An 18,108-nucleotide genomic window follows, 5' to 3' on the forward strand; every position below is an offset into this window, starting at 1 on the left:
ACATGATTCAGTGTTTTGTTCCTTGTTAGAGTAAGGTGCCTCAAAAGCTAGCTGTGATCTCAAGACTTGCACAAGCCCCTGGATGAATCTAGCCCTTAATGTTTCTGATCTGGATTTCTCTTTCCTCATTTTAACCCCTATTTAATTTTCTTGTTTAATTTCCTCATTTTAAGCACTTAATGAGGCAGATATTTTCAGATGTTAGTCATCTGAGCTTTTGTTGTAGTCGAAGGAGAGGACACTCCTTCAATTTTCAAAGCTCTGAACTATTGTATTCTCCATGGCTTTGGGAGATAAATGTAGAAATATAAATACTTATTAATATGGAAGATAATATAATTATAATGGACTATTAAATTAGTTCTAAAATGTGCCTTACAATCAGTAAAATTGCTAACATTGTTAGTCATTGAGGAACTGTAAAAGTATTAATGAAGTACGTTCTTTTGGTTTATGTCTGTGGTCTTTCCATTGACATTAACACATCTGCAGTTCATCATACCCATTTTTTCTCCTTTTGCTGGCATAGAAGAAGCAGCAGCTCCACAGGTGGTAAAGTGAATGGAAGAACTGTATTTCAGCTGTTTATATTTCAGATAGTTCTATTGAAAAAACTTTTGTCTTTGTAATGCAGAAGCAGACAGTGCAGATAGTTTGGGCATTTGATGCTAGCTGCTATTAATGTTTAAAAAAACAGATGTACTCTTTAGTAATTGCTATTAAAGTTGCTGCAAACTTCAGCAGCTCTCCCAATGTGATAAATAGCGCACCTTGGAATAGAAATGTTATGTAAGATGTAGAGTTGGAGGAGAAGTGATTGCACTGAAAATTCACTTCATTTTGAAGCTTCAAAATTACATAATATTTACATAATATGACATAATACATGACAGGGAAATTTATTGCAAATACATGCAGAGTTATGAAGAGCAGTAGTTTTCTAGATGAGGAGGACTGTAGCATATTACTTTTTAGCCCAGTTGGAAACCTGCAGGCATTACTTTAATTCAGCCCATGACGTTTTTCTTCTAAATGATAAGTTCAGGTGTATTGCAACAGTAAAATGTTCTCCCTTTAATGATCACAGCTTTGTCTTTATTTGAGGGGGGAAGGTTAACTTCAAAATTGCTTTCATTTTGTTCATTTTAGTTGAGATGACTGATTATCATATTGTACTGGAAAGGGGCAGGTAGGGAATATGTGGGAAGAGTTGTATGCCTCCTATAGAGGACAGTGAATTCATCAGAAGCAGCAGCTATAGGAAGGAAGAGCTAAATCCAGAAGAAGTAGTAGTAAAATGTAAACGCTGTAGCACTCAGCATTAATTTTCAGCATCACCACTTTTTGCACTAATCTCTGTTTCTGTGAAGGGAAAAGTTTTCAGTTTCTCGGGAATCACAGCCCTGGCATCCAGGATAAAGGGGTAGTAAAAGCTCAACCATGCCATGAAAATCTCATTTAGGAAGGGCAGCTCCATGTTATATGGAGTAGCTCTGTGATTGGAATACCAAGGCAAGTAGAAGACATGGATTCAGTTTTTTCTTTATCTCCCCTCTTACCATAAAATTCTCTGTTTACCAACATATGAAAGACTGGCTGTAAAGCCAGTCTGATATTTACAGAGTAATTCTGTACAGACTGGTGGACTACAAGGAGCAGGACAGAGTGAGGACATCTATATAGCCTCCGTTTACGGGGAATGGTACATGAACTGAAGACCCTGGTTCCATATTGAGGCTGAGTACCTAAACAGTCACTAGTGCACAAGCTGGGACTTCTGACTACTCTACACTATCCTAACCAATAAGCTGGACAACCGTGCTTGATGCTTTCTCTCTCCCTCTTCGCCATCTTTCCCAGTCCATGTAGACAGCCAATGAAAGGTGGAGCAAATTCAGTCTGAGTGAAACAGAGGGTCTCCTGCTGGCCCACAGAGAGGTTTATTTTGCAGTCTGAAAGCGAGGAAGCAGTAAAATTATTTAAGAGACTCTGCAAGCCGTTTCCAAAAGGCGATCTTACTAAACATACCAGCATAGTTTCACCTTAACCCCGTTGGTCATTTATATTCAGATAAGTCACATCAAATCCCTTGGAAAGAGACTCTCCAAATAAATCCTTGCTGTAGTTGAAAATATTTTTAAATATTGGAGTTCTTGAGTCCTTTGTGTTACCCACTTTGTTAAATCAGAGTTCTGCTGCAGCTGTTTCCATTTCAATGCCTGTTAGAGATGTTATTTGAGCTCAAGCTCAAATGCTGCAAGCTATTCTGAAAAGTTTCATTTAGTATTTGCAGCTGAAAATTTACCTTTAGTAAACCAGAGCTTTCCCTCCTGTGGATGTTTTTATTCAGTCAGCCCATGCAAGCCCCTCACAGGGTACTGCTAAGAGTTTCCTCAATGCACGCTGCTGAGGTCAAACCCCCAGGTTTTTATCCATAGATTGTTTTGCATTTTTAATCTCGGCATATGCCGTTCAGGAGCTGTGAGTAACCCTGAAACACATGCTGAGGTGCTAAATTCGCACAACAGATTTCTCCTACAGATTTCTATATTTACAGTCAGTGCTTAGTATTGTCTTTATTTCCTCCCCTTCTCTACTCCCATTAACTTCCTCGTCTTATCTGACATGTTTTACCAAGAGGTTTCCAAGTGTGCTGTGGAGACCTCAAACATAGTTGCTGAAAGGCACCAGAGCAGTAGAAGATAAACCTGGCTTGAGGACCGGAGGCCCGAAACATTCATCTGCACAAACCCAGGCTTGTGTTTGCCAGGCTATTAGAGTTAAGTCATGACATTTGCCAACTGACTCAGCCTACAACCCAGTGCCTAGTTGAGCTGGGGATATTCACAGACTGTCAGAGCTTGTGTGCAGTTCATAAATAAACTTTTATGACTTGCAGTTTTACAGAGCACAGATCCAGAAAATGAACTCCCTGGACTGTCATGTAAAAAACTGCCCAGTGTTCCCATGTGTTAATAGTTTTCCCGTAGTATGCCATGGGAAGTATGCCCCTGGTTTAGTCACTTCCCAGCCAAGGGTACCTTGCTTTCTAATGGTAGTGGGTTTACTTTTGTGAACCAGACAATGATTTGATCTTCATATTTGTGTGACTGAAGACTTAGGTAAGTGTGACATTGCTGGGATTGAAGCTTCCTTTTATGCATGTCTGAATGATGATGTGAGTAACATGAGCATTATATAATGGATGGTGTGGTGTTGCAGTTGGTTTTAACTGATCCAAGCTTCTGCTGTTAACAAAAGGGAAATACCTTCTACCTCTGCCCACATATTCCTCCTGCTGGGTCTTCTGCTAGTTGTCATGCATGTGCATATGTAAAAGCAACTAGATCAGGGAACTGATCTGCCTGAAAACAAATACTATTTTTGCTGAGTTAGCTTTCTGCCTGACTAGTCCTCTAGTGTCATGATACAAAGAAATATTTTGAGGCAGAAAATGTATTTTCCCTTTTCTGATAGAACTTAGGTATTGAAATCAATCCCTAATGTCAGCTTCATGTATCATTACATTTCATTCAGACTCATACACAGTTCTCCTGTTCCAGACGGACTTTGTACAGGTATTTCATAAGCATATTTTTTAATATTTGAAAAACTGAGAAAAGGTTCTATAGTCAAATAAATGTTATGTATGTGCTTGAGAAGATGCCTGTCCACTGCATAAATATTTCATTACTATAGTTCCAGTATACTAAAGAACCAGCAGCCTATTTCAGTTCCAGTGCTGTGATTTATTTCAAGTGTCTTATTTGGTCCATAAATACCATGTTTGGTTTCGTCACTAGGCATAAAGACATTTAATATAGGCTTTTCTCTGAATTTCATACAATTTTGTTAGATCTAAAAGGAGTTAGAGAGAACTGTCGTACTTAGGTCATTTGTTGTCTCAATATATGCATTATGTTTTGATGAGACTCCTCACCCTTTCTTTTCTTGATCTCTAGTATAATATACAAACAGATCAGTACAGAAGTTGTGATAACGTCTCTGCCAAATCATCAGATAGTGATGTCAGTGATGTGTCAGCCATTTCCCGAACCAGCAGTGCCTCACGCCTCAGCAGCACAAGTTTTATGTCAGAGCAATCTGAACGCCCTCGGGGCAGAATCAGGTGAGTTCTCAGTGCAGCTTCAATTGTATCACACCCCCTCTTGCATTTAGTGCCAAAATGCAACCAGAAATTATTGAAATTAGAAGACGACAACATAATAATTTAAGAAAAATGTTACATGCATATAATCTGTTATGCGAAAATAATCTGTCTTCCATTGCTAGATGCAGTTGTGCATCTGAAACAGAAAGCAAACGTCCCATGAGATGACAGAATAGTGTATTTGTGGCAAGTGGAACTTGAACACACACTATTATCTCGTTGCTGGCTATCACTGTAATCTCTAAGATGTTACAGCAAAATAAGGTATTACAGCCAATAAGGTACTACAGCAGAAATATCATTAGGTTTTTTACCTAAAGAACTTTCTTTCATAAAAGCTCTGGTTTTCTTTCTTTCAAACTATGTATTTATTTCCTTACCTACCTGCTTTTATTGTGCTGTTTTCATGCATATGATAAATTACTAGATTTGAAACAAATATTTGTATAGTAATTTTGATATCTCCAGTTCAAAAGTAGTTTAATTCGTTTGCATTATCAATAATCAAATATCTCTTTCATCCTTGATAATAATCTATTCTTGGTTTAGTGCTTTTTTTAGATACACAAATTGGTTCCTGTCTTCATTTAACTTGATGACAAAACTCCCACCAGCTATAATGGCTGTAGGATTGGTTTGGTAGTCTATGACTACATCTGCCAATGTTTGGACTCTCAAAAAATTTACTGAAAGTGTTATAAGACACAAGAAGAATTAAGAACTATTTAAAAAATTATCTCTATGGAGGAAATCAGTCTGATGAAAGTCTAGATGGCATCATTTAGTACTTTGGAACACTTGTAGGCAGATTCACTATCTGAGAAGTTCAGCTGTGGGCTTTTTGATCTGTTCATGTAACGGGAAGGGGTGGTGGGGAAACTCAGAAATGTATGAACTAGCTACACCTCATTTTTTTTTTAAGGAAAGTTCACGAGGGTTTTCAAAATCATGTTTCAGATTGGTGAAATTATAACCTGACAGCTGCAGTAATCCACAATTCACCAGAACATTTAAAGTTACTTCAATTCATATGTTTAAATCTTACATTTCGTTGTGTCCTACCTTTTCAGGATTTGTCTCTTACAGAGGCCTTTAGTCATACCAAAATACCTGTATTTCCTAGACATTGAATTTTCTCAAGTAGGCCCTGTCACTCATCTTCGGCAGGTTGAACAAAATAGGGTTTTTTCCCATAAATATCTCTGCATTGAACAGATTTTATCAGAAATATTCTTTGGATTCAGGATGTCTGATCGCAAATATTAGAACCAGGAGAAACAGTAGCCTCATGTGAGTCTGGGAAGGGAGAAACCTGGGGCCAAGTCCTTGCTTTTGTTCAACCTCTTCCATTCTAATAGCAGAGCACCTTGGGTACAGGATTAGCCAACTAGTGTACAAAACCAAATGTCTGCAATGGGAACTCCAGTTCAGCTTCATTCTAAACACCTAAAGTGAGATCTAAATAGAATTCAGATGTCCTCCCATTCTGATACAGTCCGCAGAATCCATACCACAGAGATTAGACACTATATACTTGCTTGCTTTCATTTTCTCTAAATTCAGGTAGTACTTCCATAGTGAATAAAATGTATAGTGATAATATACAGTGCAGCTCATTCAGTAGAAATGTGAGGAAGAAATTAATAGATTCATAAATTACTCATAACTTTCAACATTTTTCTTCTAAGCTGGCAGTGGTTTTGCTCCACTGCAAGACCTGTTAAAATAAGTGGGACATGCCTAATGTACTACCTTTGCACTTATTTGTTGAAATAGGCTAATTGCAGTGGAGTGAAATTTAAAATAATTTTAATGTTATGCTGGAAAACATTGTATCCAGCAGATTAACATCCGTGGTTCAAAATTTTCCATTTGAGTTGTCCACACTTATTTTTGCATGATTGTCTATCATCACTATAAGAAGGTCAAAGGCTTTAGAGCCCTGCAAAAATCTTGTATCTTGGTAATTAGATACCAAAAGAGGTCAGAACGAAAAGAAGGGTGTTGAAGAAAAGAAAAGGAGAAGGCATTTTGCTGATGATCTGAGACAAAGTCAGCTTCCTGCTCTCCCATGCCTGTACTGGTAGCCTCTGTCACATAGTCTTTAGTAAATTATTTGTGCAGTTCACTTGTTACACGGAAGATTTAATTTGGGGAAAAGGTTGACCGAGATTCATGCTGTTTAACTTTAGCCTTAAAAACTATGTATTGACAGTGAAATTCACATAAAAATTAGGTTTTTGTTAAATTATTTGTCTAACTTCCCGAAGTCATTATTAAAAAAAAGCAAACACCAATTATGTTGGATGCTTCACCTCATCCTCAGATAGGTGTCAAAGACAGGTGTAATGTTAAGTTTAAAGACAAAGTTCATTGAACTGCCTATTTTAGGCACCTACCTTTGTTCTTCAGATACCTTCTGGAGATGAGTGCTATGAAGAATCTATTAAGCATACAGTAACTCAAAGGAGGTGGCCCAGTTTTAGCCATCTCAGTAAACTAAGTCCTTTAGCTGGTGTTCTTAGGTGCCTTTTGTATCCAGAAGAAAAATACATAGATGCAGAATACACAAGCGGGATTCCTGGTCTGCATCACCTTTGGAAAGGGTATCTCTGTCTCTTTCTCCATTAAGTAGAGAGAAATGAATTCTAGGGCTTTTGACCTGAGGGCTGAGTTAATCAAATTAAATGGAGAAATGTGATTGGAGAGAACTCAAGAGTTCAAATTAGTAACCTGAAGTGCAACTATGCTCCTCTAGCATTTGTACTTGAGCTAAGAAACACGGGTTATTCATATTAAGAGCCGTGGTGTCAAATTTCTGAATGTGAAGTGTGCCAGCTTAAGACAGCAATAGTTTTAGTTAATGTTGCTAGTCAATATAACACCATCATCCCTTATGTTAATGCATCTGTAAAACGGGATATAAATTTAACTCCTAGACATATTAAAATGAAAGGTCCTGTCCTCTTTGGGGCTGTCATTAAGAAGGCAAATTTTTGTTGGAATTTTGTATAAAATATCATTACTTTTAAATGTTAAAAGGACCAAAGTTTCAGGTCATAGTGTGTGGTTTATATTAACTTACTTCACCACCACCACTTACTTCACCTGCCAGAACAAACAGCTTCCTGACTAAGGAAAGAACCTTAAAAAATCTAGCTAATGCCTTTTCCCCATCAATCCGGGCAGAACTGATCTCTCTCTGTCTCTCTTCTCCCTCACTTCAGACAATGTCTTCTGTATTATCCTGTTTTTATAAATTGTTTTTTCTTCATTCAAACAGTAAAGATTTTAAAACCTGAAAGCACATTTTTCTTGGGACTCTAAAGTCTATGGGTATTATCTATAAGCGTAGAACAATTTGTGGGGGTTTTCAGCAATTTTTAATTTTACCGAGTAACTCCTTCAGTTACATTACATTCAAATTACATTGTGCTTTTAATAATGTATAGCATTTATAGAATGAAACAGTATCTGTACAGCAAGGATAAAACCAGTCAATGCAGAACAACACAGAAATACTGTACATCTTCTTGGAATAGCTAAATAACACTCTAGCTATTCTTTGGGTCAGAACTCCCAAATTTAAAGTTTTGTAGTATTAGGAAACTTGAGCGTGTTGAAGAAGTTAGTAACATAGAGAGAATGAAATAAAATCTTCCCTTTCCATTAATGACAAGACTGTGTCTAAACCTTTTAAGGCAGAAGACTGATTCCATTCGTACATTATATTTGTAATTGAACTATCTGTCAGAAAGCTGTGACATAGCATGCATAGAAAATACCATTAGTTAATCTTCAGTCTGGAGACTGTTGATTTACACTTCTAATAGGTTGCAAGAGCGAATTATGATTGATGCAATGTCTAAATAGAAGTACATAAAATAGCTTCTACATTTCTAATTTGTTTAGCATTTTCAGGTGAATGTTGTAGCAAGTGGCTATGAGTGGATAAACTAGTCTGCATATGAAATTATATGAAATTATTCCAACCATCTTTCTTGTTACCATCCTCGGAAGATTGGTTGGCTGCCATGCTCTCTAGTGGAAGTGCAGACAAATATCAGGAATTTTTGTTGTGGGAACAAAATGTTCTGGGACTTTTGGCTTGAATCAGAATCAGACTTATGAGTTAGTCTTGCCATAGCATTTGGAGTTGGTGCATATTTCATGACTGAAGTCAGATTACCACTCCTTCTTTATGGAGGTTTGCTTTCATCAGTCATGGTGTTTATGTATTCATAATACAGTTAAGCAATACTTTGTGCCTGTCTATGCTACAGATGTTACTGTACATGACTCAGGAACATTTCTCACATCCTAAATGGAGCAGGAGGAAATTTTTCATGGTTTAATGCAAATGATTGATAAGTAAGAATTCACGTTAAACACATGGTTATAAATCAGCACCATATGGGCTTGATCAGACAAAGAAGGACGTTTGCTCACTTCATTAAAAATTATGCCCAGTGATGTCATTGCATCATTTTTCATTAGGGGCCTGCTTATGCAAAGATACCTGGACTTCTTGACGATTTTCCATTGCACCCACTTATTTCAGAAGGTTTCCAAATCTGATTTCTTTCATGCTCTGGAAGTTTCTTTCTGTTACAGGGTAAATTTATTCACAGGGAGTTTAAACACGTTGTTCATATTTGTCCCTGTGCCAATATTGGCATCTTGTTTAGATAGGTTTTTCTTGCTCTATTTACTCCATGGGGCATCATAGCAAGCAATCGTAGCCGAATGGTTTAACTAGCTGTTGTTTTACTCAGTTACATATTATATCCTTTCTCTTTTGTTGGTCATCCTAGCAGCCTTTCTCTGCCAGTTTCCAGTTTGAATGAAACCTTCTTGAATTCTTGTGACCAGTAGTGTAGACAAGGTCTCCTGCACAGTGTCATTAATTCTGCCCTAACCAACACATGGAAGAATCCATTTGCTTTTTTCATTACCATAATACTTGGTTGTGCCGGTTATGCAGCAATTGGCCAAAATGGTCAAAAACTGTAACCATGTCAGAAGCTGTACCTTTGGAGGCTTAGTTACATCTGGATGGTTTCTTCAGTTCCCTGTATCTTCTTCAGAGTCCTTTCTCCTCGAGTACCAAGCATGCATGAAGAGCTGGCTGATACCAATGTGGACCATGGTACAGTGTTCTGTTTGGCACCCTGCTTCTGGCCTTTCCTCTGCAGGCTCTCCTTGCCACTTCAACCAAGAGGAAATCTGAGAAACTGAGATATTTTTTTCTAACCCCTTGTAGTTTTGATTAGCTATACTTACTGAGCGAGAAGATACGGTGAATCCAAATTAGCTTTCAGATATAAACTGTGGTTTCCAAATATCCTTAACTTTTTGTACTGAAAAGGAGCTGTCTGCTAATTCATGAACCTGCTGTACATTTATTTCTTTTAAAATGAATGAGCTTATTAAAGTTGCGTTTGACCATGACTGAAGATTCGCACTAAAAGTCTGAATGTCACTGTGAAACTGAAGATAATACAGCTAGAGTATCATGCAACATTAACTTTTAGGATCCTCAGTTTTTGCTTAACTCCAACAATTCTTCCAGTTTCTCAGCAGGGATTAGAAGTACCCCCTGCTATGTCTATGTCAGTCTCTGTGAAAATAACCTAATGTTCCTCTGCTGCTTGTACTCTCATGCAAGGAGCTAACTAGAAATCAGGTCATTTAAATATTTTCTTTTCAAAGCATTTGGGGACTTTCCTAGTTACTGTGACAGTTCTGAAAGCTCACACTTCTGGAAGAGGAGTCTGCTGGCTTTACGTAGATGTAGGAGACTCCCTAGCACAGGATAGTGTCCCCCTCCTTATGCTGTTGTACTTTTTTGTCCTGTTAGTTACTGTGGAGCCAGTTTCTTCAAGCTCTTAAGGTGAAGAGCTTGCAAACTCTTAAGCCAGGCAAAGGCTCCCGGTGACTCAAGTAAGACTTCTCCATTCCCCGCTTCTAGACCTGCCCAGAGACATTCTGCTTGGAGTTCATTGGGAAACGGTGAGTTCTGACTGGTGGCTTTTCTGTGCTTGTAGCTCCCTCTTACTTAGTAATGTTTGTGCACATAGATCCCTCTTTCTTTTCAGAGTTTCATTTCATGCTGCTTATTATGCTGTTCTCTTACATAAAATGGTCAGTGACTTTAGTGTTGAGCCAGGTGAAGTAACTGGAGGTTTGCCGTCTCGTGGAGGACAAACAGCAGCACTGACCTGCAGAAGATCTCTCAAGGATATGTAGCTACAGAGCACTCTCTAGATTGGAAACAGGTTTTCTCCAATTGCTTTTCCATCCTCCTACATCATGCATTGGAGCTAGTTTAATAAAATTTGTGGTGATGAGGGAGATTGGAGTACACAGAGTCTGAAGGGTCTTCTGACCTCTTCTCGGCCTTCCCAAAAGTTCTGCCTGTAACAATCATAAGCCTTTGTGATGTGACCTGTGCAATAAAGTTTTTCAGTCCTTCCCCCACCCTCTCTTTAGACTAGGGCTGCATCCATCTTTGTCAGCTCACTAATTCACTTGAAATGCAGCGGTACTGCACCACAGTGCCAGCTGAGCCAAGCTTAACTTCATGTCATGACAGTCAAGGAAAAACGTAATACGCCAAGGCATCTCGGTTGATGAGACTGAGGTCTGTGTTGAAATAAAGAAACACACTCATTTCATGTTAACTTCACAAGTAATTAAAATCTATATATTGAATTTGTGCTACAGGGTATAGTTAAGATTCTTCATCCTTAAAAAAACCAAGAATGTAAAATCTTTTCATTATTATTATAAATATTGCAGACAGAACTAGTAGAAGCAAAACCAGAACACTTCAGTTCATTCATCAATAAAATTAAATCACCTGGAAAATGGGAACAAATTACCAAGTATTTCCAAACTGGCTTTGTGTGGGTTATTCACTATGCCACACTCTAAACCTAGGAGAGGATCCTAAAAATGTGTTGACTATTACAGATTTTTTTTTACTTTGTGTTATGTTTCATCCCATGTTCCTTACACAAACCTGTGTAAGGGCAAGTTCACATTATATAATATAAAGAAAGGACCGAGCTACATAAAGTTGCAGTGAAATATGCAGTACTCTAGCACAGCATGCAAGAGATCCGTTTGGGTATACCAGACCAAATTGGATGCTCCTCATTTTTATAGCTCTCACTACTGGTATTCTGGATAAAAATAGATGGTATTGTAATTGTGCTAGATGCTGTCAACACAGATCCTTGTCTGGCAAAGGAGACATTGTCATGCACTTGGAAGCATGGTGGTTCCTCATTCTAGGATTTTGAGTGAGTTAATGGCCCAGTTTGACCTAATGTTGAGGCCAGCTTCTTCTTCATGGAAGAAAGGAATTTTTGGTTCAAGGCACTATCGCAGAGCTCAAATTGCTGTGATTCCCTGGTGAACTGGCCTCTCAAAATGGTTAAATAGTCACTCTGTATATTGATAGTGAACGTCACCAATGGATAGCCAGCAGAGAACAGTGGTCTGATTCTTCATTGAAAGATCTCTCTTCCCAGTGTTTGCTTTTGTCATGTTGACCTTTGTACTAAGATGGATATTTGGGGGGAATTTGCAGGGAACTGAGCGTTTGAAGTATATTTTCATACCAGCCACCTTAGCTGTGTGTGGGGAGTGGAGAATAAAGGGGGAGATGATTAATAGCTTTTTCTGTTGCACAACAGTAACGAGCAGCAGTGAGTGACCATCAGCAGTAAGGGAAGGGCAAGACAGTGAGCTACAGGCTACAGGTGCAAGAAGGACCAGATGGTTTCAGTGAAGGGTGAATGTGTGTTCCCCACAACCGATGAAGGGTTGTGGTTAGTGATTTATGCTCAGGTTCTGTGAAGTACGTAGCCTGTGCTGTGCCACACATGCTTTGCTGGAAAGAAAAGGATTCAAGTTCATGGCAGCACTTTGCTGAATCTTGATGTTAAGCGCTTGTTTGTATGTTTTATTCTGGCTGGCTGGACTTCTGCATGGCACTGAGCAGTTGCAATGAAGTGTCAAGCCCTTTCCTGTTCCCATTAGCCTCAGGAATTAGACTGTCTCAGCACCTGTATTAACAAGTTAATTAAGCACATGGCAATAGTGACCATCTGCTTCTATTTCCCTAGTATTTTTTAACAATTATTTGTTTGTAATTTTTAAATACAAGCTATTAAAGTCAGTATTAGAACAAAGATATAGTGCTTTAGCTTTTGTTCAGCATGACCAAAACAGTAATGGAATGCCAGTTTGATGAAAAAAAAAGAATGTTATAAATGCCAGAAGACAACTTCTATATTTATGACACTAATTATATTGCTGATAATTTGCCTGTGTATGACTGTTTCTTTGTAATCAAGGTTTCTGTTGTAAACAAGACATTTAGGGTCACTAAGTAGAGACTGATTGTCTTATATAATGTAATAAGCAACGTTTATTGTGCAGTGGCTTCTAGTGGTTTATAGTTCTGTGTTTAAATACTGAGTGAGATTAATTAGTTGATATTGCAATGGAGAACATCTTCCCTCTCACAGCTAGAATGGGAGCATCCATAATGTAGCCAGCGCTGCTGACAGACTAAAGACTTTCCATGAGTCTTACTATTAAAAATAAACAATAAAAGCCCTCATTGGATTCATAGCCATATGTCTGCTATGTTTTCAGAAGATTTCTTTTCATCTTGGAATTTTCCATTGCAAAGTCTTTATTTTAAAATAGAATGTTTAAATTAGCATTTTACTATGTGACTGGTGTTAGCATTTATTCAGTCCAAAGAGTATCTCAATTTTAATGATGCAGAGAACGGCATATGGGGTAGCATTAAAAGCAGCAGTATTTTTCAAAGCATTGGATGCTTTAAAATCATCAATGAAACTTGTCTATTCCATAGCTGCTAATCAAACTTCTACTGCAAGAAAAAATAGAGGTGAAATCAGGACCATCAACAGTGGGTGCTAGATTCAATTATTTCTTGGATGTAGGCTTTCCACATTTAACATGCCCATTTGCACTGTGTTTCATCTCTAAGTACTTGTGTGTGTGTCCCTAGTACGTGTTTGCATTAGTGTTGTGCTCACAAGAGATACAAACATTAAATAAAATATGGAGGCTTGATAAAAAAAAATGAATGCAATGCAACCTATTTATCGCAGTGAAAAGGCCATGCATACAGGACATTTTGGAACAAGTCGATTAGTGAAGTGTCACAACCTGCAGCCCACACTGCAGTCACCTCCCTCCTCCACTGTATCTCCACAATCTTCCCTGACCCAGACTGGCCAGCTGGCAGACCAAAGAGAATAGATAAATACTGAGATCATATAGCAGCCTTTCTCTTATCTGCGTAGTTAGCAGACTTCACGAAACTTGTAAAACCTTGGTGTCTCCAACTCCTTCTCAATGGATCAGTTCTGATTGAAATTCACCACCATGAGGCAGTAAGGGGATGAGTGATAGGAGCTGTAAGGGTTGTGTAAAGAGCACAGGAAACAAGGCTAAAAGCTCAGAAGTTTCATATCTGAGTTAAAAAATGAAGTTCACAATTTTATGTCTTTTTTCTGAATTGGAAGTTTGTAAGCCAAAAAGTAATTTGACTTTCAGATGAGAGTATGATAAAGAGCACTTGAAACTCTTAAAAAGTCTGTACTCAAGATAGTGATATATTTTTACAAGAATTAGTAAATTTTTAATGATTATTTAGAACCTTATGCTTTGGAAAACATTAGCATAATGGTAACATTTTAAATCTGAGCTTAAAAAGCACACTACTTCATCTTTTTATTTACAGGCTAGGAGTTTGACTATTTTGTGTGCTTAAGATACTGATACCTTTATTCAGCTTCCCCTAGGGGGGAACTGATACTTGTCAATACAGAGAGGTCTTTTAAACAATTACACTACTCTTCAATTTTTTACACACACCAGAAGTTCAAGCCAATGGAAAACTTCTCAGTTGTCAGTGTAACTGTATTGAGTAGTAGTGGTATGACTGCTACTTTGCTTAAAATACAACAATTTAAAAATGAGAAACAGATGTAAGACGAAACAGTCCAAGCCAAATTGTCTTGAAAGATAATACAATTTTAATATAGTGCAAAATGCAGCTTGTGGCCAATGCAAATTCCCTAGCAGGGTTAGCAAAGACTAAGAGCTTCACAGATGTGGACAATTGTGTTCTAGCTGTCATCAGATCTGAGAAATGAAGGACCATCTTTTCAAAACTTCAGGATGGTAATAGTGTTTGTTCTCACAAAGAAAATAGTGTTTATGCAACAAAAAGCCTGATCAAACCTCTCTAGGAACCTTTTCGGCATTGGGCAGATTTAGGACTTTGTTGTCTCATCTGCATCCCCAGCTGTCTGAGAAGCAGAGAGTAGGGCTGTCAGATTCTACCTGATCTAAACAATCTCCTGTTGGCAACAGAGGAACTGTCACATTTTGAGCTGGCCAGAGTTTGTCAAGAAATGTTATAGTGTATAGCTGAGGACAGGTTACCCAAACCATAACACAGCGTAAGAAACTCTGGGTAGAAATAGGCAGTGGGAAGAAAAGTGTCTCCACAGAATAGTTACCATAGGGACTGTTTTCTTTTCTGGAAGAGAGGATATAGTAATTTGGTTTGAGAGTGATCTCTTGCATTAGTCTGTGATGTCATGGTTAGTCTCCGTGCCTCCAAACAACATAACTTACTTAGATGTCAAAAAGTCAGAAAACTACAATTTTAACAAAGTTTGGCTGGCTAAGCAATTCTGTACACTCACTGAAATTGATACTGACCAGATATGGAAAAATGACCAGCAAATTGACTGGAACAGCTGTCAGAATAAATTTAAAGTCACCAAAGCCCCTCAGTCTAAAATACTTCAACTGAAAACAAAAAGGAAAAATTTAACAGTTCTGATTTGTTAAGTTTATGGCTGTTCATTCTTCAGTTCTTGATATATTAGAATAAAATATGTTTTTATAAAAAATCACTTCTTTAAAAATGTAGCCTAAAATGGAAAGAAAAAAACATGTTATAGTTCTTAGATTTATGGTTATATTTAAAAAAAACAGAGGAAAAGCAGTAGTATTTTTGCTTGCATATATGAATAAAATATTCCACCAGTTCTACTGCTTACATGTGAATATTTTTAGTGACATAAAGCACTGAATTCAAATTTGTGTAATCTAAAGAATGCTTACTAAAGAAAACTTTCATAAAACTGATATTAAAAGAATATGAAGAGTGCAGAGCTAAGTGCTGAAAGATAGGAAATACTAGACGTGAGCCTGCCTGCGTAAACTTGGCCTTTCTGTGTGTATGCATACTCATTTAATTAGTTTCACATTTCTCTCCATGGAAATTGCCTCGATCAGTGCATGGTATGGGCCTGTCCCAGGGATAAATGAAGGCAGTGCACATAATGAGTTGGTCATCTTTAAAACTCAAATTGTCTTTGTTGCAGAAGCTGGAACTTGTTTAGAGAATGAGGGGGGAATTGTAGAAAGAGAAAGGGTGATCTGGCTCAGCTGGTTAATTACTGCTCTGGGAAATCAATCTCTTCAGGTTTCTGCCCATAGCTTTTGTGTGATGATTGACAAACCACTTCAAACATGTCTTCATTGGTGACCGTATGCTGCCTGTTGCACGTCAGTTTATTCTGGCTTGATGCTGTGGATTCGATCCCCTCATCACGGACAATCTTTGGAGCAAAATCATACACAGTTCTTTGACATTCTGGTTCATCTAACCCAGTTACTTAGTGAAAGATTGCACAGGTTGCATGACTGCTGGGTTCACCATGCAAAACGGCATGAATGGCCCATGGAAAAAAAGTGTGCTTTCTCTGCAAAAGCAAGAGGATAGTGAGGGTTTTGTTGCTACAAAAGATAAACTGGCCATCTCATGGGAGGGTCATAATATAATAAATAGTTGCGATGGTATGGTGGAAAGGCTTTTGTTCAGTCTCGGAATATTTAGGAACCATTTTGTCATCAGAAGGAGAGATTAAAAGAATTTATTCCCCGAGTTTTCTTAATCTCTTCCTGCTTCAGTATCACCATGAACCAATCTCTTTCCAGGGATTATTGTCCATCTCACTTTTTTGCACTCCAATCAGATGACTTTGTCTTGAGTCATGCCAGATGGCCAACAGAGAAGATGCAGTTTTCCTGCATCCTGGACGGCTAATTTTCCCAGATCCAGATTAGCCAAGAGAAGCAATTCCTGGGAAATACCGACTTTCTGCCTCTAGCCTTGAGGCGAAATAGTAATATTCAGGAAATGTGCAATCTATTTAGCAATAGGATCCGCGAGTGAGTAGAATGCCACTTTGTAATAGAAAGTCACCTGGTATCTTAACTGTTGATCTCTTTGAAGTCTCTTAACATGAGAGTTATGACTTAAAGATGTTGTTTTATCAACATTGCAGATACTCAAAGGAACAGAAAACAGTTTGTGCCAAATAGAAGGTTCACCTCATTGGTATCTTTTAGTCAGGCACCAGCCATAAGTACTTCTCGAAGTGAAGTGAATTTATTTAATTGTTTATTATGCAACGGTAAAATGTGGGTGTTTGGTTTGGTTTTGTTTTTCTTTTTAATTCCTTCAAATGACCAGACAATCTGTTATGGTATTTCAGCTGACAGCTTGGGCAGAAACCAGGTATGAAAATTCCTACCTAAATTTTTCATATTTGACAAATTTGAGGAATAGATGTAACTAACAGGCAAGCAACTAACATTATAACTGACTGGCAATTTGCATCTAAAATCTCCACAGTGTAAGCATTCACCACAATACTTGAAGTAAATTGACAATCCTACTTAGTTTCTGATTGTCCAAATCACTGCGGCTCAAAACTGAACACCAAAACCGATTCATTAATTAGTGCACTTCTCAGTTTCATTAAAGAGAGAAACATTTTGAACATGTCTGGTGATTAAGTAATGTTGTTTCTTAGGTGATCTCTCTTCAGGCAAGGGCAAGCACACTGATGTAACCTGAGTCACAACTCTGCTTTTTGAGGGGGAAATAGAGGACAATAGCCTCCAAATTATTGCCTTGGAAGAAAGATATATGAAAACAGTTAGGCTAAGCTGCTTAAAAAATATAATGTATCCTTTTTACCCCCAAACAGTATATTAGAGATGTAAACTTCTGGTTCTGAGGTCATTTATGTATAAAACCAAGGTGAAGCCAGAGTAATTAATCTTCTAATTATTCAGTATCTAAAGATAACGATTTTTTCAAATCCGTCATTATAAACTGCTTTATGTGTCTGTCAGAGAGGAGAGAGATGGAGTTTTTAATCCCTTCAGAACATCTGTACATGAAAAATGTACTATGAAGCATTGCTTGTGCATTTTTAATTATCTAATTATGCTTCCTCTTTCAAAGAAACTGTCACATTACCAGCAGCCTTTCTTAATGATTTTTAAAAGACTGAAAAATAATTTTAATTGCTTTCTCATTTAATTATAGCAGTTGATTAAGATGAAATGCAATTCATAAACTTTTAGTATAAGAACATTACACTAACATTTTTAACAGGCAGTACATGTTATTTTTAGAATGAAGAAATGTCGGAAAATAGCTTTAGCCATGGCTCAGACCTCAGAGTAGCTCTCACTTGCTTTATCTTTAGCTCAGTTTATCTTTTTAAAAGTGTTTTCTGTCTTTGTTAGTCCTGTCCTTCCAATGTTCCCTGTAAACTTTAGGTTTTCCTCCTTCGTTCCCTATTTTGTGGCTATTACCTGTTGCTATTATTTACTTTTGCAAAGGAGCAGTGACCAAAGTATTTAGCATCAATGATGTAGCCTTTTTACAGAAAGAGAAGTGAGATCACAGGTACTTCAGTACCTCATGTTTTAGAGAGAAAAAAAGCAATACAGCATGCTGTAACAGGGATAATAATATGTTATTGCAGAATGTTATACAAAGAAAGAAA

General features: G+C 37.6%; 1 protein-coding gene across 1 annotated transcript in view; it reads left to right on the forward strand.

Moving 5' to 3' along the window:
- Positions 1–18,108, forward strand: part of LOC135986916 (regulating synaptic membrane exocytosis protein 1-like) — a 170,808-nt gene that overhangs the window by 105,036 nt on the left and 47,664 nt on the right. Inside the window, exon 22 of the mRNA XM_065631472.1 lies at positions 3,963–4,129. Within this exon, the coding sequence (XP_065487544.1) occupies positions 3,963–4,129 (167 nt within the window). The remainder of the gene's footprint in view (positions 1–3,962; positions 4,130–18,108) is intronic.

Source organism: Caloenas nicobarica, chromosome 3, assembly GCF_036013445.1.
Source record: "Caloenas nicobarica isolate bCalNic1 chromosome 3, bCalNic1.hap1, whole genome shotgun sequence".
In the NCBI taxonomy this organism is placed as follows: domain Eukaryota; kingdom Metazoa; phylum Chordata; class Aves; order Columbiformes; family Columbidae; genus Caloenas; species Caloenas nicobarica.